The sequence below is a fragment of the Numida meleagris genome, chromosome 1, assembly GCF_002078875.1.
Source record: "Numida meleagris isolate 19003 breed g44 Domestic line chromosome 1, NumMel1.0, whole genome shotgun sequence".
Classification (NCBI taxonomy): Eukaryota; Metazoa; Chordata; class Aves; order Galliformes; family Numididae; genus Numida; species Numida meleagris.
Genome location: NC_034409.1, coordinates 122709800 through 122737250, shown reverse-complemented (window position 1 = coordinate 122737250; position 27451 = coordinate 122709800). Strand labels below are relative to the sequence as shown.

Genomic DNA, 27451 nt, shown 5'->3' with positions numbered 1-27451 from the left:
TGAGGTCACTGCTGGGTCATCTTGTCAAAAAAACCTGCTTTTTGAAAATAAATGCAAAGTATGCCTTCCCTTACTTCCTGTAAATTGTTTTTGATCATTTTGTGTAAAAAAATAAAATAAAATCCAAAGCTATAGTAAAACAAAAAACGTGTAATTGCTATGTTAAAACTGAATCCCAATGAACTGTTTAGTTGTCTTTTTGCAGTATTTTTGGCAGACAAAAAAAAAAGATCTGTATCACTCTTTGTATTTTTTTATGTGGACTAATCTTATTTCAGTAGTAGCAGTATCTTTACTGCACAAGATTGAATAGATGCTTCCTTTGCTGTGCAAGATTTGATAGATGCTTCATATAATTATAGCTACAGGGAATTAGAACAGTTCTGGGATTTCTACCAAGGGGCTTTGCATGCAAAGACAGGAATTTGAATTGATGTATAAATCAGGGGGGCTGGCAGTGAAGTTCAGACAGGAACATGTGAGAATAATTGAAAAGACGGTCGTCTCAGCATCAGTGCTTTAGATTGACAGGAGGTGGGTGCTGTGAAAAATAATAATGAAAAGAACTTGAAAGGAACAAAACAAAGCTGATTGCAGTGAGGAAGACAACACAAGCAGCAAGATTTTGAAATAGTACCTAGACAAATAAGACAGAGAAAGCACAATGTCAAAGATGGCATTTCTGTACAAGGAGTGACAGAGATGATGATAAGGATTTTTGAAGGAAGGTCGTAGGTTTAGTTTTGTCTGAGCAGGAATTAAATGGCTTGAGATTCCTGTCAATGGTGTGTTACTGGATGGAATTGAATGACTTCTTTTGTAAGAACATCAAACTGAGAGTGGTTTGAAAGCATGTTGGCGAGGTACGTGTGGAGGCTCAGAACTGAAATAGTGGAATCTGAGGCAAATGTTGTTAGTAAACCTTCATTTTGTAATGAAAATATTGTATGAGTGGGCAGATTTGGATAGTCAAGACAAAGGATTAACTTTATGTTTAGAGTGAGTTTGTTGAAGGTGAACACAAAAGTACACAAGGTTAGTAGTTGGAAGTATCAAGGTGCTTGGGAAATAAGCTGCAAAATAAGTTGATGTTTGTCCTGAGAAAGAGAGAGCTAACGGAGATGAAACTGAGTTTGTCTGAAAGTCAGCAAAATCAACAGTTTGCATAGGGAAAGGAGACCTTTGAAGGAGATAAGTATTACTTAGTGGTAAAGGTAGAAAGGAGCCATCAGTTTTTGAGGTTTTAAGCTTTGGATTGGTGGCAGAATGTTAAAGTAAAGCCCTGACTTCGTGTCTGTACTCCCAGTTTTTTTAGATTGTCCAAAGTAACTGCTCTGTAGATGGATTTCTCCAGTATTAATAAAATTAGTGATCAAATATTTGTAATTGCATCGTGGGGTTTTTTGGCTGTTGTATTTATACTGGGGCTTTTTTTGTTTGTTTCCTACTGCAGCTGTTCTTCTCATGACCTGTCAAACTCATGGGACCAGTCAAGTCTCCATCGTGCTTCTGACCAGTTCAGCTCTTTGGGCAGTATGGACAGCTGGGACCAAACTCCACAAGTAGCCCAGTATGGAAGACTTTCTTCTGCAAGGTCTAATAGTAGCATTGACCATCTAGGGAGCCAAAATAAGAGGGATTCAGCCTACGGGTCTTTCTCCACAAGTTCTAGCACCCCTGACCACACTCTATCCAATGCAGATACTTCTTCAACGGAGAATATGCTGTATAAAGTAGGCCACTGGGAGACATCTAAGCATGGAAGCAAGTCTGGACAGTTTTTGAATGATTACAGTGGGGTAGAGGACAAACCTGGATTTTTGCCAACTCCCATCCAGTACGAGAATAACAGAAGTCCCAGAATAGAGGAACATCCTGATGTCAAGCTCGCTGGCTCTGGAAGATCCAGTTTTGGGCCCGTCTGGTATGTTCCAGATAAGAGGAAGTCTTCCTCTCCTCCACCACCACCTCCACCTCTCCGTAGTGACAGCTTTGCTGCTACCAAAGGCCATGAGAAAGCCCAGGGCCCTGCATACTCAGAGAGTGCCAGCACACAGCACTTTATAGCCCTGAACCGATCTCATACCAGGAATGACTGGAACTCAGACACTGTGGAACAGCAACGGCGGCCTTCCAAAGCATGTGACAGGAAGGTCAGTGGCTCAAATTATAAATCAGATCTCAGTTCAGAACATGCTTTTTCTGCAGTTGGTGAAAGGTACAATAGTAATGCAGGAACTGGGAGCAAGCTGCAGTCATCCTTGTCCAGCACTGATGTTCGGTTTGCACAGCCTGCTTACAGTTACCAGCACCAGCACCAGTACAGTGATGAAAGCACTTTTTTTCACAACGCAAGAATGTTAGCTGCGCCTAAAGATCAGCAACCTTTTCTCTCCTATGGTAGCATTCAAGAGTTGCCTACTGATCATTTTCATGGATACAATCTAAACCACACCAGGCTGCTCAACACTTGCTCTTCTTCAAACAGTGCTGCTGAGCAGAAGGCGGACAACACTGGACAGAGTCGCTATTATTGCGTGACAGCAAAACAGCCTGCTCAGGGAAGTTCAAAGCCACTGCAGCTCAAAGATGACAACTGGAAACCTGCAGTGGGGGCTGATTTTTCTCTTGGACCTTACGAAAATCCTGCAGTTGTCACAATGGTCCAAAAACCAAAATGCTATCTACCTCAACAGTCTGTTGAATCTTCTCTGGAAGGGTGTGAGAACAGTAGTCATTACACCGTGGAGAGAGAGGGGGATGTTAGGTTTCCTGTAGTAGAAGAGGTTAAAAAAACAAATTATGCTGAAAAGTCTGGGCAAAAGAAAAACTTCGAGAGCAGCTTTGAGGAAAGTGAAACGAGGTACTGTCAACAGCAGTATGTAAAGGGCTGTGCCCTTACTGCTGAAAACAGGCCTGCTCAGAAAGACTTCAGGTGGGGAAAAGATGAGAGTAGTAAGATCTCTCCTCAGAGGACCCCAATGTTGCACTCTTTGGCTCAGGAAGGCAAAAAACACTCTGACAGCAGCCCAGAAACTGTAACAGAGCGTCAGCCCCCATTTGACAATCACTTGTCTAAACAGGCGCGAAGGAGCGACCGTTTTGCAACAACCCTGAGAAATGAGATCCAAATGAGAAGAGCAAAGCTGCAGAAAAGTAGAAGCACAGCTACTTTAATAGGGTCATCTGAGACGGAGGAGTGCAATGAGAGCGGGAAGCCAGATGCAGCAGAAAATGTGAACGCCTCCCCAGATACGAACTTCACTAGCACCTACAAAGATCACCTGAAGGAAGCACAGGCCAGAGTTCTGCGGGCAACTTCCTTCAAACGGCGGGACTTGGAGCCCAGCCCTGCTGAATATCCCCCCAGGTCACCAGAACGGAAAACTGGTAGTTACAACTCTTCGTTGTTGGCTTTGGTTTCTGAAGATGTGTCTGGATTCCTTGAGGCTACGCAAGCTAAACCGAACCCTACAGGGAGTGGCACTCATCACGTTTCTCGCATTGGAGCCAGGAAGAGGTTCACAACGGAGCAAAAACTGAAATCTTACTCCGAACCGGAGAAGATGAATGAAGTGGGGGTGTCAGAGGATGAGTGTCGTGCCCACTGCCATCCAGAAGCATCTGAAGAAGCCTTGGGCTCATTTGCGGACAGGTGGAAATTTTTTGAAGAAACAAGTAAGCCTGCATGTAGAAAGCCTGCACAGAAACCAACTCCACACAGCCAGGCTGAGGGACAGCCTGAGAGGGCGGACAGGAAAGCTTACGGTGGGCAGGAGGGAGATGAGTCCTGGCATGAGAAAAGAGGTCGGGCAGCCTCTGTTGGACTTGAAACGACACATGCTCCAAAAGGTAGCGTCCACCACAGTAGCAGCAGTAAGGCTGCTGACAGGACTGTGAAATCCGAACAGCCGCAGCGTCTGGGAACCTTTGCAGAGTATCAAGCATCATGGAAAGAGCAGCGGAAGCCCATAGAGGCAAGGAGTTCAGGAAGGTACCATTCAGCTGATAACATCCTTGATGTCAGCCACGAACAGCATGAGAAACCCCAGTACACTCATGAGAGGTCTAGATCATCCCCTTCAACTGATTTCTACAAACAGGTACAAGCAGCTTGTGTGTTGTCTTTTTATTGCCTGTGAGAGGCACGGGGAGCTGGGCAGGGGGGAGGAGAGCAAGATCACTTTCGTGAAAATTTCCACTTTAGGAGCACATATAATGTGGTGTTAGCCTTTCCTCTGTGATAGAATAAATGTTATGTGTAACTCTCATAAGTAAGATCAAAGTTTGTGTTGCACGGGAAGTGAGTGTAGCAAAGAACAGTTGGATAAAATAATTTATTGTATGTTGTAGCCAACTGGAAGAAAAAAGCTGGTTTATTTGATAACGTCCTCTATTTTACAGTAGAGATATGAGGATCAAAGCAATCTTGCACTTGGAGCACTTCATGATTGTGGCTGCCCCCCCCCCCCCCCCATCTACATTCTTAAAGCTATTCTCAGGAACTACGAGGAAAAATATTCCAAGGGGAAATAATACCTACATTTTCCCACTTCTATTGATGTCTGATCATTTTCTATGCATTTCCTCTTTTCTTCTAAACTTGCTTGGTGCAGAAGCTGCATAGGACAGAACTTCAGCCTGCTAAAGTTTAGAGATCTAAAAAAAAAAAATGTATCTGTTAATGTTAAAGCTACACTATAGGGAAAAAAATGAAACTGCTCAGTGTGTTATTTTTTGTCAGCTTGCTTGATTTAAGAACTATAAACGTATTACACAGAGATGCCAAATATCTGTTCAACTTGCAAGTAAATATTAAGTTAATTTTTAACAGAGCAGGGCCAGGGAACGGCTGGCAGGTGGCAAGGGAAGTAAACAGAGAAACCTAGTCTCTTCAGTTCTCTGCTTAAAATATGTTGTTGAAGCTGCTACAAGATTGTCTGATATGTCTGAGTTGAAGTGTGTACAACCTGGGTTGAACTTCACCTTCTGCAAGAAAAAATTGAGGCAATACTATGCTTTCCTTTTTTTCTCTTGTTGAAAACATTACATATATATATACATACACATAGCACACGTGCGTATACTAAGTGTAGAATGAGAATAGGTTAAAAAGAAAGAAAATATGTTGGTTTCTAAAGTTGTGGACTCCTTTTATGTTTTTTTCTTCGGGTTTTGCAGAAGCTATTTTTGAACTTTGCAGGCAGACTTAACTATGCAGATAATTTACAAGAGTAGAGATTCCAGCACTGGAAATATTCACCTGGAAGTTATTTTGAAAATTACGTTAACTAAATTATTAAATAATTGCCTGCCCAGCAGAAAATCATCATATAATCTATTCCGTGTATGCATTTCTGGTTTATTAGTCAGTGCCTTTAAGTTCAGTATAGGCCTCCTGGGGCAAAATGCAGACACCTGTTTAGGCACCTGGAAAGCATGGCGATAAGTACCTTGGAGATGCTTACAACAGACTGGAGTAAATAAAGATGTTGTTTCGCAGATACAGTTCGGATGATTTCAGGGCTAACGTGCAATTAAATTTCCTGTAGGTTCAGTGTTTGTAATGCAGAGCTGTACTTCGGGTGCGGTTGTTTGAAGATAGTGAGATAATCCATTTCTGGAGCAGCAATGCTATATGCTGTACTAAGAAACTTAAGTATGCACTCGGGGATTCAAAAGCTGGTGCATACTTGCCTGTTCTAAAATGTAAGCAAGTCTTCTGTCAGTTCTTCGCTGCATTTTTGTCTTTGCTAAATGGAAGTTGCAGAGGTTTATGAATGTTAATTCTTCAGTAGTTCAGAAAACTAAGCTGGAAACTCGAGTACGGCCAGGTCTGTAGTGCTGTGCAAGAGGTCGCATAGCACACTGCTCCACTTAAAACCAAACAAGCTCGAGGCATGCTATGCTGTTGACTTCATGTATATTCAAACTGAGCAAAGCCACAAATAAGAGGTTCCATAATGACAGATTTTTCAGGAGTCTGTAACATGATGACTTGCTGTCTTACTTGTGCTATAAACCACTTTTAGGAAGTCCCAGTTGAAGTAAGGAGGCAAGCGGAGGACTTAAAGGAAGATGGGGAGCATATTTTCTCTAAAATTAACAATCTGGATGAAAGGAGCAACACTGTAAGGTAAGTGTTCCTTGATTTCTGGCTTAAAAGTATTTCTTGTGACAGCTACTCTGATCTGATATTTTCCTGACCCAAATTGGAAGGTTGGATGTTGTTGTGATGTGTTCAAAGCTTTTACAATACCTTTTTACCTTTATTTCCCACATCTTTCCTACGTGTGCCATATAATTAATTTTGGGACTGACATTTTGGGGGACCCTAGAGCTTGAAGTGAGCTTGGAGAAATTGACAAGTGTTGAGTACATTACAGTTCAGAGTCAGATGATTCTTATTAGCGTGCATGAAACAATTCAGATTTTTGTTTCATATTTATCAGTAACAGGTTTTTTGGCAGGGGGGGAGGGGGGGGGAAATGCTTGAGATTTCCCAGAAGCCTTCCAGTATTGTATTTGGCAAAGACGGTGTGCTACTGGAACACAGTAGCACTGCAAATTAGACTTGACTGTTTTGTGCCTTCACAGAGCGCAGTACATGAACAGAGGCCCTCAGAAGCTGTTTACCCATTTGATCAGCTCTGCTTCTTTGTTAATTCGTGTTCTGATTAAACTGTGTAATTTTTTTTAGACCTTCTTCAAATGTATGTCTGTCACATGCGCAGTGGAGTTATAATCCTTCAGTTCTTGCGTGCAGCAGGGTGCCCTTGTTCTGGCCAGCAGTGTGCTGGAGCTGTTGTAATGTAACCAATGATTTCAGCAACGCTGATACTGCAGCTGCCCAGGGGATGTGTGGCAGCCCAAGTGGGATTGTGCACATACTGCAGTCACCGGGTTTTATATCTCATCTTTTGTAACAAGAAACACGTGTATCGGGAAAATTACTGCTTTCCTTCATTCTGTAAGTGGTATGAATTTCTCAAGGGGAGAGAAAATTCTGAACTGTAGCAAACGCTTGGACTCTGGGCATGACCGTAAACACTTGTAATAAGTAGTATTTGTGCTTTTTGTAAAGCGATATTTTGCATTGCGTGTTGCCCAGCTGAAGAGCCCATCTGCTATTTTTCTAATTCTTTGTGGCCCTTTGTACTTAGTGTAGTGATTTCCAAATGAGGAGCACGTGAGGGTGTGAGCGCACGCGCGTGCAGAGGGAGATGGGGAAGGAGGGAGGGTGAGGGGGAGAAGCAGCACAATGAGCCTAGAGCAGGCAGCATCTCTGTGCGAGTGGAACGGCTCCGTCCTGCATTGCTGAACCAGTCACAAAAGCATGTGCATAATACACCTACGCCAGCATTTTAACAGTGTTTGTGCAGCACAATTCTTGCTTTATAGTCATGGAATCTATGAATATCACATGACTGGGCACCAGCTGCAGTAGCTTATTTTTTGTGAGCCGAAGCCTATTTTGACATGCGATTTCGGATGTAGGGTTTGGCCATTTCAGCGCCTTTCGGGGGGTTTTGTAAAATGGCCTCTGACACAGTCTGTCCCTCAGTACTTGTGCTATGCAGAGAGTTACGAGCCTCCTGTATTTAAAACAAACCTAACAATGAAATCTCTTAGTCGGACATTTAACTCCTGTATTGTGACCTGGCATTGAATAATGATGTATGGCTATACTAGGGAAGAATGTGTTTCTGTGTCTTTTTTTTTTTCTTTTTCTTTTTTTTAACATGGTAGTTCTGTGGTAGAATCATAGAATGGCTTAGGTTGGAAGGGACCTTAAAAATCATCAATCTCCAACCTCCTGCCATGGGCAGGGCTGCCAACGACTAAATCAGGCCTGGTAGAAAGGAAACAGATTAATTGTGAATGAATTGATTTTGTGATTTTTTTTCTGGAGATGCTCTAAAATAATTTTTTCCCCAACTTTTAGGAGCTAGAAATCTGCAGACAGCTGGCAAATTGACCCAATCTGTGATACATTCTTGAACAAGAATATTAACCAAACTAAAAGTCTTCCTAATGGGTGTATTTAGTACTTCTCTTGAATATTTCTGCTTGGATTATATTGCTAATGTCCTTCACTTTGTGCTGCTGAGGCCAGTGTACTACAGTTGCCTTTGTGTTTCCAGAGACAGCGTGACTGTGCTGGACACGGGAGCAGCCCTTCAGTGTTTGTGTTACATGCACAGAGACCTAAGCTGAGAGACAGATTTGGAATTCATGGATGCATTCTGTGGGTTTGAGACTATCCAGCACTGCACGATGCCTCTGGCCTCCCTCCCCCTCAGGGCGTTGGCAAAAAGTGAATAATTTGATTTTTAAATGAACTCTGAAAGTGTGCCATTGCAGCATCCCTGCTTATTTTCCAGAGAAATACAAGTCTTTTTCATACATTAAATCTGGAATAAAAAAGGGCTGGAGAATTGTAACATCAAATGGTTAAAGTGAAAATTAAAAAAAAAAAAAAAAATTGCTTTGTAAGTTTTTTCTCCTGGACTTTTTGCTGCTGGTTCATTTTGCTACAGCATTTTTCTTTCTTTCTTTCTTTCTTTCTTTTTAGCATGCAGTTGCAAAATGTAAATTACCATTACTTCTGAAAGATTTTTTTCTTTTTTTTTTCTTTTTAATTTGGTGGTGATTTGTGAATTCCTTTCATTTTTTTATTGGGAGTTCTTCCAATGAAATCAGATTGTTTCATCTCCCTTTTTGGAAAAGCTGCAGCATAATCTTCTGACTTACAGTATTTAATAGCTTGTAGTATTATTTTTATAGGGACCGCCAGCAGTGGTCCATAGTGGCCATTATTATCTCTCAGGCTAGAACTGAATCGCTTTTGTTATAAACTTACAGGTGCGCAGTCAGTCATCTAGCATGAGCTGAACATTTTTATACCGTGGCTTGATGGAATTTTTAGTATGTTCTTTACTTGAGGACTGCTTTAAAAGTAGTGCATGATTCTGCTGGTCTGGAAAATAAAATGGATACTTTTATATTTGTAATGATGCTACTGTATTCTCTTGCAAACCAGTTATCAAAGTTTAGCTTCTAACACATAAAGGCTGTCCTCCTTCTTTGAGCAGATCTCACTCTGTTGAATGACATAAGCTGCTTATACAACTGACTTCCCTATAAGTCTCCGCAATTTCTAAACCAGCACAGTCCTTCAAAAGGTTGAAGATGGAAATGTGTAATCTGGCCTGTAGTCTGTGGCTTCCTGCAAGATGACACGGCAGACATCAAAGTCGGTCTGCATCAAAAGAGCAGTACTTCATGATTTAATTCTTAAGATTCCCACCTACTAGAGATATTCACTGCCATTGCTTATATTTACTTTCTAAAAGTGTTTGATTTGTATTCCTCCATTAATGTTTCCAGAGTGTCTATAAAAATTAGATAATTTCAGAGACTTAGGATGTCTGAGATCACAGTTCACAGAAAGTCTTTCAACATTTAGTAGGTTTCAAGTAAAGGAATACATACATGTCAAGTGCAAGACCACAGCATGACTCAACTCTAATTAAACACTGTACAAAGTTTCTTTTTGACCTTACATGCCTTAGTAGTTGTTCCTACCTGAACTCTTCAAGACAAGGGAACAGCCTTTACCACGGAAAAACAGAGTAAAAGTCATTTCTTGATGCCTAAGTTGACTAAATGCCCAAGTTTAATATTCTAAAAAAGCAAGAATAAAGTCTTTGACAAGACACCATTAAGAAATAGGAGCTGACAGAGAGGTTCCCAAGTTCATTACCAGGTGCTTCACATAAGGAATCTGATTTTTCAGGAGCCTCCATGCTTATTGGGCAGTGCGAAAGAAAATTAGATGACTCTGGAAGTAATGCCTCCTATTTGCTACCAGGGAAACAATACAAAGAACACAATAACACTGATAGAGCAAATTCTCAGCTACAAAACACTATTTTTCAACGTTGTCACTACCATTAGCTGATTTGAGTGGATAAGCTGACTGAGACACTCTTCATTTTGTGGTATGACAGCTGTGCATGGCTTGGCATTCACACTGCTGTCACCACCGCTAAAACACACCACTCACCCCTCACTGTACTCACATCCACTCTGTAATGTTCAGCAAGTGTCGATGAATGTCACTGGCTGCCATTTTTTCTGCATGGAAGAATTTAGTGGCACACCTTTGCTTCATACACACTTTTGTTTCAGATGCTGTTTTGTCAGACTGCCCCTCTGCTGCCATCTGTCACGTGGCAACAACACGTAACAGTATTAGCGGGAAGGTTCAACCTCTACTGCCATACCACCAACATCCACCTATGACATCATGGGCCAGTATAATAAAATAAGAGGCATTACTTTCAGTGCAGCCCTTGTACTATGCCCTTGTATCCTTGAAGGATCTTTGGTGCACAGGAATGTGAGTAATCTCATGTCTTCTGACTCAGATGGAAGAGGAATTTACAAAGGGATGATACTTCACTTACATGTGTTTGTATGTATGTAAAGCATATGCTTATGCTGCACACGCTTAAAGAACATGCATGTGTGTTGGGATCATTTTCTGTGAGCCTGTTCTGTTTTGTGTCCATTATAGGGGTTGGGACTACATAGCTGTAAGGGCTGGCTAGCAGAAGAAAGATGAACATGACGCATTTGGACAACTGTAGTTCTCATGTAATTTCATGTTTACAGTGGAAAAACAATGTAAGTTAGACATTGGAAAATAAATTAGACACTGGAAATATTCTTAGGAACTACCCAGTTTTTTTATAGGTCCACTAATTTTAAGTTTTAGATTTTTTTTTTTACCCCACTGTCAAACAAAAAGTAGTAGTAGTACAACAGTAATATCTACTTGACTGTGAACTTTAGTTATCAAAGTGCAAGAAGACCTGAAGGGAGTTTCCTTTTTATATATAGCAAAAGGGCCATTTGCTTAAGTAGTTAAGCAGAACTCTACTTGCAGGCATTCTGTCAAATAAAGAATACAAGCTTAAAATGTGTTTTACTGCCTATGCATTGCTAGAATCAAGTGGAATGAATATTGCAGGATGAATGCATCTCAGTCATTGGAGGTCTTATCAGGACATCACCAGAGATGTAAGAGCAGAATATTTTCACCCTCCTACCTTTTCCTCTTAAGGAAAAAACCGTGTGATACTGGATAACTGGTTCCCTAGACATCAGTGAAAAATCACTGTGGTAAACATTTCTTGCATGGAATAGCAAGTCTTAGTACTTTATGGTGTGAAAGATCAAAGTTGTCTGTCTTATGCATTACCTACAGCTGCTGATATTTTTCACGTGAACTCTTCTAAAGAAAATAAATATTCCTTATCGGTTTGCTGAGTATGGAATTACCTAACATGTAGTAATTCCTAGGAAAAAAGAATATATATACAATTACTTTCTGATCTAATGTGCAGTATAATAACAATTTCCATGTAATCATTTCATTCAAGAGCTTGTGAAGTGTCCTCTTTTTAAAATCATATTTAAGTATTTAAGTGCTCTTTTTTGGCAGAAATTGGTTCGAATTAAAGTGAGAAGACATGCTTTTCACACAGCCCAAATGTACCTGTCTGACTGAAGTAATGCTTCAGATGTCTGGATCTCTGACTTAAAGGAAGTAAAGATAAATAAATAAATATGCAGCTTTCCCTACCCACAGGTTGCGTGCAGTTCTTTGTCATCATTTGGAGGAAGTGAAGGAGAGCCAAGATGCTTATCCTCCTCACAGGCTCTTAGCTGCTAACGAGACTGTAAGACTGTGAGCTGCTGAAGCCCTTTCTATTTATGCTCACATTTCTTTTACATTAAGATATGGATTCGTAATACATCTGTCAGGACACCTTTTTGCCACTGATGTCATCATATGTGTGATATGATGAATGATCCAGTACTGTCTCAAGCTGTTTAAAATACTTATTTTCCTAGTCTAAAAAAACAATTCTGTCGTTCATGTGTGTAGAGACAACAAAGGAGTGAGCAACCAGCAGTGTGTATTCATGTATTAGATGTTCCCAGCCATCTTTCATTTTCCTGAGTTACCGGTAAATGCTGATAATTATTACAGGTTTAACTGCCGTGAACCGCTATGCCTTTCCAGTATACTAATGTATTTGACCGACTAATAATACCTAAACAATGATCGCACTAAGATATTGTGATGTAGAAGCACTGGTGTATGAAAGAAGTTGATGGAAGTTGATTCGTAGAAGTCATGCTAGGACAGGCCAAACATTTCCCCATTCCAGTTTCCTTTGTCTGACTGAACAGTAGCAGATGCTCACAGAAAATAAAAGCAAGGCTGACATGGAGCTATGCTTCTGGGAATCCTTGCCCAGCCTCTAGTGACCTGCATCTAAGAGATGCAATCTTAAGTATTTGTGGTTAACAGCACTTGATAAATATGTCTTTCAGAAAAGTATCTTACTGGTTTTGAACCCACATTGACGTTTGACATCCATCAGTAACTTCTTGTAATGATGAGAGGAAAAGCGTCTCTTTTTGCACGGGAGAATGTGTGTGTCTCCTCAGTGAGAGCTAATGTATGTTTTAATCCCATCTTTAATGTCCTCCTCTCTGTCTTTCCACAGCCTCCTACATTCCTTTTGGAACTGTGGGAGAACTGCAACAACTTTAGAGTGCTCTATGAATTCATAAGGTAACAGCAACCCCAGGCGGCGCTACAGGCATGGGGCTGGAAGACTGTGTAGAGGAAACAGACCTGGGGGTATTCGTTGACGCTCAGCTGAACAAGAGCCAGCAGTGTGCCCAGGTGGCCAAGAAGGCCAATGGCATGCTGGCTTGCATCAGAAATAGTGTAGCCAGCAGGAGCAGGGAAGTGATCATCCCTCTGTACTCAGCCCTGGTGAGGCTGCACCTTGAGTACTGTGTTCAGTTTTGTACCCCTCACTGCAAGAAAGACATTGAGGCCCTGGAGCGTGTTCAGAGGAGGGCATCGAAGCTGTGAGGGTTCTGGAGCACACAAGTCTTTTGGGGAGTGGCTGAGGGAACTGGGATTAGTGTGGAGAAGAGGAGGCTCGCGGGAGACCTTTATCATGCTCTACAACTACCTGAACAGAGGTTGTGGTGAGGTGGTGGTCAGCCTCTTCTCCCATGTAAGTAGCGATAGGAATAGAGAGAATGGTCTCAAGTTGTGCCAGGGGAGATTTGGGTTGGACATTAGGAAATACTTCTCTGAGAGAGTGGTCAGGCGCCGGAACAGGCTCAGGGAGGTGGTGGAGTCACTGTCCCTGGAGGTGGTTTAGTGGGGAAATATTGGTGATAGGTGGACAGTTGGACTGGATGATCTTAGAGGTCTTTTCGAAACTAGATGATTCTATGATTCTGTAATGTCTCATTGTCGTGGACGATAAGCTGTGTGATGTGGCCAGCTCGTTGGAGGGAAGGGCTGCCATCCAGAGGGACCTTGGCAAGCTTAAGAAGTGGGCCTCTCGTGAAGTTCAACCAATGCAATGTCCCACACCAAAGTCCTGGGGTTTGCTTTGCATTTGTTAAATCTGAATTTAACCTGTTGTTCTATAGTCCATTCACTCAGTTATTGGAATTTCTCTTAGCAACACCTGCTGCCTTCTTTTTCATTCATTTTATAAGTCAGATAGATACCGAAACTGTTGCTGTTCATCATGTCCCATGGCAGTTAAATTTTTAGGAACTTCTGGTGATGAGAATCTTTTAGAAATCTGAATAGTCTCTGTCATGCAGATCACCGGTGTCCGCGGGTATAGGTAAATTTTCTATGAAGAGTAACACATCTGAGGCACAGCTTTTCTGCACAGGCCTAAATGATTAATAGTCATTTTAACATGCTAGTTAGCACATCTACTGAATCTCTTAATATAATTTCTACTTCTTTGGTTAATTTAGGCATTAAATTTACAGATCTGAAATTCTCCAGATTCATAATGAATATTTTTTTACTCTTGTTCTCTTCCTCTTATTCTCATCCGCCCTCCACAAACATCAATTTTCTCAAGCAGTTGTCACAGTATCATACGAATAGATAATTCTGCATCACAGATACTGTTTTAGCAATTTCCTGTGTGAGTTTAAGGTACATCTAGGCCTGGTAACACATGACTACCTACTTAACTGTGGACAGCATCCTTTGGTATCTCCCAAGCTGAAAATAATTCCTATATGAGCTGTTCTTTGCTCACACAGATGTGAAGGGAGTCATGTCTGTTTTATCCTATGGGTTTATTTTCTTAGTACTCTCACTACTACTCCTGTTTTTGAGTATGTTTTTTTTTTTAATTACTTTTAATCCTAAAACCTTTAAGAAATTTTAATACGGTCTTGTTTATCAGTCTGTTTTGCTAGAGCAGTTCAGATTTTTCCTCATTTGAATGGGACTTCATTTCTCTGGTGGATCCCATTTTAATTACTTTTCAATCTAACCTTTTGAAGGGAAGAGGGAGAGAGTGGGAAGAAAAAAAGGTGGTCTGCTTCTTTGGTAGGTATTGTGCATTTTCTCTGAGTTTCATGTATTGTATCTTCAGTCGCATGTTATCTCTTAGCATTACACCATCTGGTTTGTTCATTTTAAAAATATTCCTCTCCATTATGTAGATACCCTTTTCAAAACTAAATACTTATGGCCACTGGCACAGTGTAGCTCTTTGGTGGCAAAGTTTTGAACCAGATTCTTTTCATTCCTCAGGATCAAGTCAGGAGTTGCATGATGAATTGTCCCAGTGTAGTAGTCTCTTCCTTCTGTCTGTTGTCCGTTTTTAAACTTTCGAAGCTTCTTGAGCCCAGAGATCTGTGGTTCTTCAAGAGTAGCCCAAATACATTATTTTGTGATCTAGGATTGGTTGTGGCTAAATGAGAGTGCTAAGGAAGATGCTTTCTGTAACTATTATTTCTTGGTTCCTGTATTTATCCTCCCACACTCTCTTGCAGGATGCATCCATGCTTTCTTTCCATCTTACATGATGAGTTAGTCTTGCTATCCAGACAGCTTTCCATCGCTAAACCTTACAGGCTACTCCCACTGTCTTCTCATTAACTCTCCCAGCAGTGCTCAGCCCAGTGATGGTCAGATGCATGCCCTGCAGGTCCTTGTGATGCTCTGTTCTGACCCTCCAACAGCTGCTGGATCTCATTAAAAGGCTGCTGGACTCTCTCCAAAGCCTGTGCTTGGTTTACAGTACACTACAGAAATGTAACACTGTTTCTCCTCCATCCAGTTTAGGGATTCCCCATACCTCTAAAAGAGTGACTCTGTCCTGTACCTTTTTGTTAGGCAAATTTTGCATTCCTGCTTCTTAGCTTGATGGTAGCCACCCCACTTCACATAACAACTTTTTTCTGGTTCCAACTTCTTATTACTGAGTGAAGTTCATTTTATTTAATTGCTGTTGGCACAACTGTTCTCCACTGCACATGGAGTGACAGCTAGGGGTATGCAAAGCCATGACAGTTTGAAAAAGGAAGTATCAGAGCATAGTTTCTTAGGAAAAGCTTCCTTCCACAAGTCTATGTCCATAAGTCTGTGGGTCCACATCCACTAGCCTATGGATCTACATTCACAAGTCTGTGGGTCCTGATGAGATGCATCCCACAGTCCCGAGGGAATTAGCTGATGTAGTCGCCAAGCCACTCTCAGTGATATTTGAAAAGTCATGGCAATCAGGTGAAGCCCCTGGTGACTGGAAAAAAGGCAACATCACACCCATTTTTATGAAGGATAAAAACAGTGACCCCGGGAACTACCGACCTGGCAGTCTCACCTCTGTGCCAGAAAAGATCATGGAGCAGATCCTCCTGGAAGCTATGCTAAGGCACATGGAAGGCAGAGAGGTGATACAGGAGAACCAGCGTGACTTCACTAAGGGCAGATCCTGTCTGACCAACCTAGTAGCCTTTTATGATGGTGTCATTGCATCAGTGGGCAAGGGAAGAGCCAGTGATGTCATCTATCTGGACTTCAGTAAGGCCTTTGACATGGTACCCCACAACATCCTTCTCTCCAAATCAGAAAGATATGGATTTGATGGGTGGGATGTTCAATGGACGAAGAACTGGCTGCAGGATCAAGTCCAGAGAGTGGCACTCAATGTCTGGATGGAGATCAGTGACAAGCGGTGTCCCCTGGGGGTTGGTGGTGGGACTGATATTCTTTAATATCTTCATCAATGACATTGACAGTGGGATTGAGTGCACCCTGTGCAAGTTTGCTGATGACACCAAGCTGTGGGGTGTGGTCAACACACCAGAGGGATGGGATGCCATCCAGAGGGACCTAGACAAGCTTGAGCAGTGGGCCCAGGAGAACCTCATGAGGTTTAACAAATCCAAGTGCAAGGTCTTGCACCTGATTGAGGCAACCCACATTACCAACGCAAGCTGGGAGATAAAAGGATTGAGTGCAGCCCTGCCGAAAAAGACCTGGGAGTACTGGTGGATGGGAAGTAACCTGGGGGAAAACATTTTGGAAACAGGTGATTGATTTGTCTCTTCAGTGCGGCAGAACACATGGAGTGACTTACTCCAGTAAGAGCTAGCCTGTGAGATGTTCGCCTTCTCTGATAAGCCCTCAGGCAGCATGGGCTGTGATTTGCTATCACGCATGAGACAGTTTATGCCAATAAATTTCAGTAAAGCTTTGTGTAAAAATAACGTAACGGTTCTACTTTTCATTCCTCTGTGTGGGACAGCAATTGCCATCTGTTAATTAACCAGTTGCTTTGCTTTATGTAAACAGTGAAGATAGAATGAGTTTTCTTGAAGTCTTTCTTTCTGTATATTGAACTCAAATCAGCAGCACTGGGAAACAAAAAAATGAGTGGAAGGGATTAACTGGCTCTCCATGTTGTGTTAATAATATCAAACCACTGTATGTGATTTTATGTGCAGCTTAAATCACATCCTTCCTCTTCAAGTAGTCATCCTTTAAAATGACCTTCTAATGCATACTAAAGCCTTATCCACAGCTTTTCTGAGTCTTTAAGGTGTTCTTCCAGAAAAACTGAACAGAACTGGAGCTTTGCTCTCATGAAGGCCGTGGTGCATTTGCTTTCTTAAGACAGAGCGTGGGGGTGGTAATGCGCACGAACGCGTTCAGTTCTTTCCCTGCAGAACCTCCTGCAAGAAGGGTGCTTGTACACACAGTGCATGCAAAAAAATTCAGGCTGGAGGGCTGTTAATGAAGACTCTCTTCTGAAATTAAAGACCTGCTTATTTGAATGTTGTTCAGAAAGGAACCCGGTAGTATGCCGATCTTTTATAATCGTTTTAAATACTGAGCATTTGCAGAGCTGTTACTGCTGAAGTGCAGATTGTGATTTTCACAAATGGGATGAAAAACCTTTAAAAAATTAAAGGACTTTTAGAATCTTTTTTTTTTTTCTTTTATAACCAAAACCAGGAGATGAGGGTGGGGAAGTGGGGGAAGGGAAAAGCTTTGAAGTCTCTGAGATCTTTTCCCTGAGGTCAGAAGTTTCTGATGATGTAACATACAATACAGACCAAGCCTTCACTTATCAAGGTTAAAGTTGACGGAGCTTGTATGAACTTGTCAATCATAGGAAGCAGGCAAAAACAAGCCAGCTGTTGTGAGGCATGGCTTTGAAAATCCTCTGTGTTACAGTAAATGAGACGCAGAGGTTGAGACGCATTCAGCTCTGTGAAGCTTTTGAGCTGACTGGCGCATTTGCAGGGATGCAAAGCTCCCATCTCCAGTGAACGCGGGTAAACATCTGTAATCCTGGTAAGGCTGCCTTATGTTCGGTGCTTGAGTGCTAGAGAGACAGCGAGATGCATGAGCCTTGGGGAGCTTTTTCCCTCTGTTCTGGACAGAATATTGCAGTATGGATTGATACACTATTTCTTTTGTTCTCTGAGTACAGGCTGTTTCTTCTGTCTCTATCAGCAGAAGCTACAGTAACAAACTAGGAGTGATGCAATGCTCAATGCAGGATTTTATTTTGCTTAGTGTAAATGCCTGTTGTATTGACTGACGTTTTAGGAGAATAGGGAAGAAAAAGCGAGCTGATTCCAGCTAAGATGCTCTGTGTGCATGTGTCCCTGCACACGCGCTGTTTTTAGCAGCTTTTGTTTTCACAGTTGGCATAACGCACCCTGGAATTAGACGGCAGTGCCTTTCAGAAACGTTGGTTTTCTGCACCGAGCTGCAGAGCCGCTGCTCTGGCTGAGGGTGCCAGGCTCGGGGTTCCTCCCGGCGAGGGGTGGTACGGGAGCTTCCCAGCCCATCGCTTTCCTGGCAAGCTGTGAGCGCAGGCTCACCCGGAGACTGCTCCGCAGCAGCAGGAGATAGTGACTGGGAGAGCAGGAGAAGTGGATGTGACTGCTGGAAGCAAGCGGTGAGTGCAGCCCTGAGTGAAAGGTGGCTATTGAAATGGGTACATGTGCATGCTAATTAATTTCAGTCACTCTTTGGGATTTTTGTCTTTAGAGGTGAGCCGTGTGCCTGACTGAGAAACCCAGGTGATATAGCTATTATTCACAAAGTGTTTCATTTTATAGCTCCTGTTACTGCATTTTTGTTCAGCTGCAAGCAGCTGTTTTCAGTAGTAATAGAAACAAGAAAATAGCAACAGCATGTCAGAAAGAAAAACCTAGAGGTTAAAAAAAAATCATAAGAATGGCAACTGGAATGTAGCTTTTTTGAATAAACTAACAAAAAATCATCTTGTCTTTCAGCTGTTTTTAACATGAATGTGATTTCCTTGTTAGTATTCTTTGAAAGTATTGCCTTTTGTCTCTGCAGTGGTTGCCATTTCTGTAATATGATGGCTGTGGTTATAGTGTTGGGGTATTCTAGTGACTGAATTCAGTGTGTAAGTACAGAACATATTAACTGGTTTGCTCAAGGGAGCAGAAGTCATTTTAAATCCATGCAGGCAATCCACTGTGTGCTAGGGCAGACATGCAGTAGATAAAGGAAGTAAGAAAACAGCCATAAAAACGTGATTTTTTTATCACTGATATTTGATGTGCTGCAAAATGGAGGAGGGACTGTTATTTTCTGAGCTAATGAAAGAAAAACATTTCTCTCTCTACCCTTTCCCACAATATTCTTCCCTCCTGCATAAAAACTCCTGTGCTGCATGAAAATTCATTTTGATCACATTTGATTTTTTTTTTTCCTGTGGACCTATGCATTGTGCTGTTATCCCTGACTGACTGGCCTACATTTTACTCATCAACATCGTGTCTTTGCTTACAGGCTGCAGAATTACTGTGGGTCTGTTAAATTTAGTTCTGATTTTCATGGGGAGAGAGGTAATGCTTTTAGGAAGAGAAAGAACGTGAAATGAAAATCCATTGTTGTGTATGTTGCCATGCAGGCAGGACATGAGCTAAATTCTAGTAGGATGGACAGAGTGGTGAGCAGGACCTGTTATCATATTTCTGTGTTAAAGCCAGGTGATTATATAGGGGTTGTTAAGCTGGAGTGACATTTTTTTTTATCACATTGGGTGCAACAACTAAGCAGTATCTAGTGTGACTGAATGGATAGCTACCATCAGACACAGATAACGTTAACAGGCATTGTAAAAAGGAATTGGAAAACCAGGGCACATCGTGATAAGTGAGTTGTAGTGTAACAGTGATGTGCTATGGGGTGAACTTTGTGAAATATCTTGCTGGTTTTGTACCTTGTGTTGTCTTCTGCTGTGTATCAGGGCATCTTTTTTTTGAGAGAGAGAGAAAGAGCAAGAGATCAGCATTCATTGTTCTTTTCATCTCAAGGCATTCTTTGGTTTTAAGACCTTCTGCATGAGTAGTGTCTCTGGGATGCTAGTTGCCGTCATCTGTCTCCTCAGACCAAGGCAGTGAACAGCTCTCCTTCCTTGCAGCGACTTTTGTGCTATGCCTCTTTTAGAAGTGATCATTGTGGTACAATCATATGGTCATTGAATTACATATTTTCTAGAGGACTCTCTATTCTGTGAACTTGTTAAAAATTTCTGTGTCGCTTCGTATTCCGAGGTCTGATTTGTTGTCCCTGGAGCTTTTTCATATCCTCTATGTAGTGTATACTGCATACTTTACAGAGTCAGTCTTGATAGAAGATACAGTGCTGTCAGAAAAATGAACCACAGGTAAATTTCCCTTGTATTGAACATTCAGACTGTGGTGGTGTAGTGTCACTGTCTCCTTGCCATTGTTACGGCAAAACCATTTTGTTGGTGTCGAAGCCTTAATGGCTGCTGCTGGAGCCTCTGAAAGAAAAAGTATGTGGGACTCAGATGAGGTTTTACATCCCTAATCTAAGTAGATATCTGTGTGAAAGTGAAGCACCTACTGCAGGTGTAATCCATAGAAGTCTTGAGCTTGATTCAGTTGGAGAAACACAGGTGTCTGGAGAGACCTGAGTTGGCCTAGTGTGTCCCAGTTGGCATAGAGCTGCCTGCTCTTAGGGGGACACATCCTTCAATGATTAAAGTTCCTGAAACATTTGGGTAACTAAACTGATCTCCCACCCAGTGAAACCAATGCACACTTTGCTTGTAGAGGCTACTTTAGTGTGAGTTGAATCTCTTAGTTTGCATTGAGCGTATCAGTATGGATTGAAATGTGATATTAAACATCTGGCTCACAGGTAGACCCTTAACTTTTTCCTGTGCATCCTGTTCTAACTTCGTAGCATCCTGTTGTGGTCTCAGGCAGAACTGTACTGGGTAGGAGAAACTACTTTTTATTTGCAGGCTATTGCACAAGAGCTTTCAGATCCCACTGTGCAAAGTGCTATGCAAATACACAATGAAAGCATAGTTTCAGCGCATAAAGTTCACAGCTGAAAAAGCGGCATAACGGCAGAGACTCTGCCTATAAACAGGGTTTTGGCATAAGCAAAGACTGTTTCACAATTGCTGTAAGCCACATAATTATCTGTTTTGAGCCAGGTCAGTTCCTTGATCCAATTTTCTGTGGGGCTGTAAAATTTCTACTGTTAATACAATGAAGAGAGCAGGAAGACAAAATTGGGGTCGACTGAGACTGCCTCTTTAGGCAAAATAACTGCATTTAGATCAGCTTGAAGGGATTGCAGAACTGCGGCATTGAGTATGAGGGAGCTGTTGTAGAATGAGGACTCCTAGGGAGGATTTTTGCTCAGGTAGGAAGGCCTCTTCTCTCGGGTAGCTTGTAGAGTTTTAGAAGGAATTTAAGCTAAATCAGAAACAGCCTCTCCATTTGCTTTCTTTTGCCAGCTAAGGTACTGGAGTACACTCTGTTGCTTGCATATCCATTCTTAAGTTTTATGGTTACACTTTTGCATGTTGTTGAGGTCTTCAACAAACAATATGCTTTTAAAATGTTAGCTGATCAATTTTTGCCAAGGTTATTTAGTCTGGGATTTTCAAGTTGGACCATCTTGTGGCACTGTTTGGCTTGACCTGAAGCATTCTCAAGAAACTGTAAGGACAGCTAAAAATCAGACACGTTGAATTGACTGGATTTACTCTCATTTACTGAGATACAATGTTTAATCGGATCATTCTACGTTTATGTCCTGATTTAGTCAGATCCTGAGTATGGGACAAAAGAAGGAAGTAGTTTGGGGTTGTTTTTCATGGCAACCAAGAATGTTATCCGTCTGATAGGTATCTATACTTAATGATTCATTTTAGTTATTGCTCACTGACTCCACCAGCATGCTCCTGTTAGCACGTGCATGTGTATCTTGTACATTGTTGTTATATTATTACTGGGAGGTGGCAGAAATGAGAAGGAGGCCTGGTTGATTTCCCTGAGAATTTCCTTGGCTTTTCAGCACTCAGCATGCGTGCTTCTAGCTAACAGAGCTGAAAGAAAGCTGGGAGATATGCTTTTCCATCTGGGAAGAAAATACTTAATGTCATTTTTTAAGATGTATGTTTCCACTGTCATGGTGGTGGGCTTCCTTGTTCTGTTGACTGACTGTAACCACTGATGGAAACGTGAGCCTCAGAGCTGAACAAGCTGACTGATGGCTGAGCCTCTGGGTGAGCTCAACCCTATTCTAAACAAGGTTCATGGAAACAAAGTGATTCCTTTTTTTGTTACTTGAAAGCGCTTTTGTTCCGCCTCCACTCCAGTTTAGATGTTTGAAAGCTCCTGTACTTAATTACCTTGGGCACTTGCATGCCTTAAATACCCAAAGCAGGTACAGTAGGAACGGTTTGTGTTAGCCCTCTGTGCTAGATTTGCCCTTGCTGAATACCGCTGAGTATCATCAGTATAAATCTGTTGATTACACTTCCTTTACAGTTCAGGGTAAGTGCACAGTACATGAGAAGCCTGACTGCCAAACCCGGAACATCACAGCCTGCCAAGGATGAGGAACATGGTGGGAGCTATCCTGTCTTCATTGTGTTGGAAGGGCTCTGGCACTTGGATGTTGTAGCATTGTGTCATGGGGATTGGGAAGCTTTGGGTTTGAAGATACCTTAGAGTTTAAAGGCTTTTATTATGACCCTTTTGTTATCTAAAATGAAAACTGTAATTAAATCGGTAGTCATGTTCTCACTGCATCTTTTGCTTCTTGTTACGTTTGCTTGTAGATGAGGTTGTTTCAGTGGTATGTTATCCCTAAATAAATCCGTGGGCCTCATTTCTGAACTGGCTGTATTTTGGGCATACCATTACATGAAGCACAGACAGATTCTGAGTAGCTCAGTGGACTTCTTTCTATTGATAATAACCTAACACCTTTGCAGGTTCTTGCCACTGTGTTCTCCTGGGGCTTGAAGCTTGCTTTCTTTCCTCCTATCTGAACAGTAAGCTCAAATCTTTCCTAAATAAGGTGATGAGCATGTTTTGCATGAAGATCTACCCACACTGAATGCAAACTAGCCTCAGTGTTGAATGTGGCCACCTTTTCCAAAACCCATTTTCTGTGGTACTGCATAATCTTTAATTTTCTGGAAAGCGTATGAAAGCACGTATGTAATCACTTAATTTTATCTCCACGTTTGCAAACATAGTGTCTCTAAATTCATCTGTGCTGTGACTCCTTATTTCCTTGTACTTTATTTTTGTAAGGTGACGGGACTACCAAAGCATTCATTGCTTGTGAGCCAGAGTAATAGTAAACAAATTTTGCTACTTGCTTTGGGTATGTAAACGTGTCAGATCAGTGGTGTGCTCCTGTTTGCTTCCACCAGCACACCCATTTCTGATGTGCATGTTACACTCAATAAGTACTTTGCAGACTGGCCGAGGTAGTGCATGTCGTTTGTCTTTGCAACATTTTGTGCCATGCCCTTGATTTTTATGTGCACCTAAGTGCAGCTATTATACTGTGTAATAATATGGCTTACGTATGTGAAGATGAATAGGGAGGCATGATTTTTTTTTTGGCACAGGTTAACTAGAAGAAAGTTATGCTGTGCATAGGTTATCGAGACAAGGAAGAATGCTGATTTAAACACAGTGCTTCATACTTAAGGCCTGAAGACTTCATTTGGTAAATATTTCCATTAAAATTAGGGGAACCATTTGCAGGCCCGGTTCTGCTTACATTGAACTCCATTGGGAAAACCAGCTGACTTCAGAGATGCCACGTAACCAAATCTGAATAGCAGTGGCCAGGCTTGGGCCTTGGTCTTTCTGGCCTTAAAACATTTTATTTAATAACACTATCCTTAGTCTGACGTTAAAATGGGTCAGTAAATACTGTCTTTATAAAATAGGGTTGACTCAGATTTTGTAAGACAACTTGAAGTTTTCTGAACCAGCTGCACTTAGTTAAGAGCAATATGAGGAGATCTAACTTGAAACCCTATTCATTTCTTAATTCTTGTTAAATCAAAAATGTACACGTTGAAATTGGATTTAAAAATTTAACACCACATGAGACTGTTGGGGAATTAAATAGAGAAAAAGCCATCTCTCTTAGAAGGACGGTGCTATTTTATTACTGATGTGTAAAAATCCATATGAATTATGATTTTAAAAAATCCCAAACATCAGGCAGCTTAATGAAAAGGTCCAGTTTTATTTGTAGAACTGTTTTCCATAAGTGCTAAAACATCACAGACCCAGGGACTAAAAAGAATAATTTTGAGTGTAATTTGATCATACAGATGTGAAAAATAGAACTTACTTTTTAATTGTTGTCTTTCCATAATTTTTTTTAAGTTTATTTTTTGAATTTAATTAAAATAGTAACACGGTGTTTAATTCTCCTTTTCTTTTTCTCTTGAATTCATGATGTCCCTAACCTATTACTTATTTGGTGTTTTCTTGTCTCAAACGTGATTTTCATATATACTGATGTTAACCACCTACTATACTTACTTTCAAAACTGGTACGGTAAGCTCAGTAACTTGCTTACATTGAAAATTGTAGTCAACCATACTTCATAAATAGGCTGGGAAAGATGACTCTTTCACAGTCCCCTCAAAGGACAACTTGGGCAGTGCACATCTAAAGGATGTACACATCAAAATGCAGAGTCCAGAGCTGTCAGCAGCACAGGTGACGTTAGTAATTCTCTGAAGCTGTTTACTTTTCTGAGCAGCTTCTTTTCTAATCTCTCAGTGTCTCTTCAGCCTCCTTTAGCAGAGAGCAAACCTGTCTCCTTTCAGGGCTCCAGAGGTACTTTATTTTTTCTCTCTTGTCTTTCTTTCTCAGTCTATATCTGGTGAAGGCAAATGAACTACATTTCTTGTGGCAGAGCACAAGCCTGGAGCTGCTAGAGCCTATTTCCTGACTGCACAAACAGAGGGTACAAAATTGGAATAAAATAAAAAATATTGCTCTGTAGAGTAAGGCCTTTTTGGCCACTGTTTGTCATTTATGCTGACGTTTAGCTTCAGCAAACATTTTGTTTGCACTTTTGCTTCATTTTTCTCCGGTTTTGCATATCTAAAAATTCAACCTCAAAAGTTCATAATTAAAATTCACAACATTGAGTGCTTATTTAAAGCGACACCTAAGTATTAATTTTGCATGTACAGAAGAAACACATTTTCTGCACTTCATTGCTGACTCTGAAACAGGAGTAGAACTACATTTTAGAACAGAAATAGAAGAAAAACATTTGCACGTTTGGCTACGCCACATGCATTAGTGCTTCAGCTTTGCTGTGCATTTAGCTCTGCCACGTACACTGCAGTGCTTCAGGTTAACTCAAGGTTGTGTCGCATCCTGTGATACTACATACCTTAATTTAGCATGACATTATGCTTTGACTCATCATGTTAGATTATGTACACGGAGAATGTTTTTGTCCTGTATACTTACTCTGAATTGCAGGAGTTAGTATTAAATGTTTGATGTGATCTCAGTATTCAAGCTTTCAGGCTTCCTAGATCATCTGTGGCCTCTCAGAAATAATACAGCAGCATGCTAATGATGTTTTCTTCTCCCTAGGCAAGCTGGTATCGGGGCCCTAAGAGAAAACCCACGGGAAAAAAGGGATCAGCTGGACCAGAATATAGGCCACAAGTGGAAGGCATCTGTCAGACCTTTGCATGCAAGAGAGCCGGCGGTTTTGTCTCACGAAAGCCGCGGGAGATCTGGGACATTGCCTAGTGATTACAGATACTCTCAGGAAAACGTGAACGAGAAGAGCAAGGACTGCAGTTTGCCTCATCTCTCATCTTCTGAGCCACAGACCTTGAACGAGAACCACTCGCGTCTGTCCCAGGGCACCGGAGAGGAAAATCACAGAACAGAGCCCGCACTGCTCAATAAGAAACGTGGACCTGCTCCTCAGAGGCCTCCACCGCCTAAAAGAGATAAATACAGGCGACCGGACAATTCTGCGCCATCGCTTGGTGCCTCTTCTGAATCCTTGCTGGCAGCATCCAGCCGCCCCTTTCCGTCCTCTTCCCCCAGCTCTGCTGAAGCGTTTACGAGTCACTCGTCTCTCTGTCAGAGTCCCGCAGTTTTCAATGGAAAACTAAAGAGTGATAATCCACAGGAGCCTCTGCAAGCATCATCCACAGAGAATGTTTGTCAGCACTTAGAAGAAAAAACGCACCTTAAGTCCGAATCCCTGTTAAGTTCCAGCAAGTACCGGTACCTTCAGAAACCTGACATGGAGACATCAAGGTCCCCTTCTCCTCAGTTTGCACCACAGAAGCTCACTGATAAACCTCCTGTGTCTGTACAGGATGACAACCCAGCCAGGTACTAGCCCTAATTCCTTTGTTAATTTAACACCCTTATGCCCTCTCAGGCGTTATTAATGGTTGACTGTTCTGCTCCTTCACTGAAAGAAGCAGAAGCCCATCCTTTGGGTTCATTAAGCCTAAGACGTTCCAGTATATCCGAAAAAGACCTAAGACTTCTGTGGAATTCCACTAAAATCCTTCAGCTGGTCTGTGGTTTCTTTTAGTTGGCTGATGCTTAATAATGAGGGATGCTGCTCAGGAGTTAAAGCTGGTAGATAGTAGAAAATGGGTTAGATTCAAATTGATTTTCCAATGTACGTCTGGGTAGAATCGGAACATTTGCTTACCGTTGTCATTTCCTCTACCCCAGGCTCTGTATGAATAAGAATCAGTGTAGGAACAAAGCAGATATGGGAAGGGAAGGGAAGCTGTAATCCTTTGTGAGAACATCTGGTTTGAAAGCTCACACAGTAAGGTGTACTGCCAAATTATGACTATGTTTGTGTTCCTTTTACAATGAAATTTGGCATTCCAAGTAGTCTGCTGAGGGGACTGCATTGCTATTCTTATTGGAGTGGGCTGAAGGTTCTGCAAGAGAGTATCAGTGTAGATAAACTCAGGATTAGACGAGCCAGCTGAAATTAATTGATTTCTGTGATTGTCATATGTTGCTCATCTCATAAAAGGTTATTCTTCTGCCAGATAATGAACTTGTCCAGGAAGCTCGGGAATATTAGTTTTCATAAATCTTTCAGCACTATAATTCATGGTTAAAAAATGAAAATAAAAATCCAAGCTATCTGAATGCTGAGATTGTTTCTCTGTGCAAAAGCAGTCGGAGTTGCTTTTCTTTACTGTAGTGTAAATGATTGAATAGACTCAGTCATCCTGTTTTCCAGTGCCTTATGACATGGAAAACATAAATTGTTTTTTTCTTTTTTTTTCCCTGGATATTTTCAGTGGCAGAAAGTGACTTAATTTGGCTTTTAACAAATCTCTTAAAGCCAGCATCAGTTCTCATTCTGTTTTTCCCTGGATAACGAGCTGGAGGCCTTGAGTCGATGAAGTGAGTTTGGAGGTTGAGGGGAGCCAGGGATGCTGAATGCGAATTTGACTTAATTTTCTTTGTGCATGTTAAGCATGCCTTGACAATTTTCTTCTTTGAAAAGGAGGTAACAATGAAATTTCACCCTGCAGTGTTCTTAAGACAAAGAGAGAATAAAGTATCGTAAGAAAAGTGCGGGTTGTTGTTGTGTGATCTCTAACACCTGTCTGCAAAGGGAGATGACAGTAGAGACTTCTGTAAGGTATTGTTTGAGTAATAGACACAAAAGATGCAAAAAAAAAAAGCTAATTGTAC

At 41.5% G+C, this 27451-nt stretch overlaps 1 protein-coding gene across 4 annotated transcripts in view; it reads left to right on the top strand.

The window, feature by feature from the left end:
* SHROOM2 (shroom family member 2) overlaps positions 1-27451 on the top strand; it is a 125116-nt gene that overhangs the window by 80584 nt on the left and 17081 nt on the right. For all 4 annotated transcript variants that reach the window (XM_021410810.1, XM_021410800.1, XM_021410816.1 and 1 more), the window contains 3 exons: positions 1454-4103; positions 6033-6136; positions 25346-26107. In XM_021410810.1, coding sequence (XP_021266485.1) covers positions 1454-4103; positions 6033-6136; positions 25346-26107 — 3516 coding nt within the window. The remainder of the gene's footprint in view (positions 1-1453; positions 4104-6032; positions 6137-25345; positions 26108-27451) is intronic.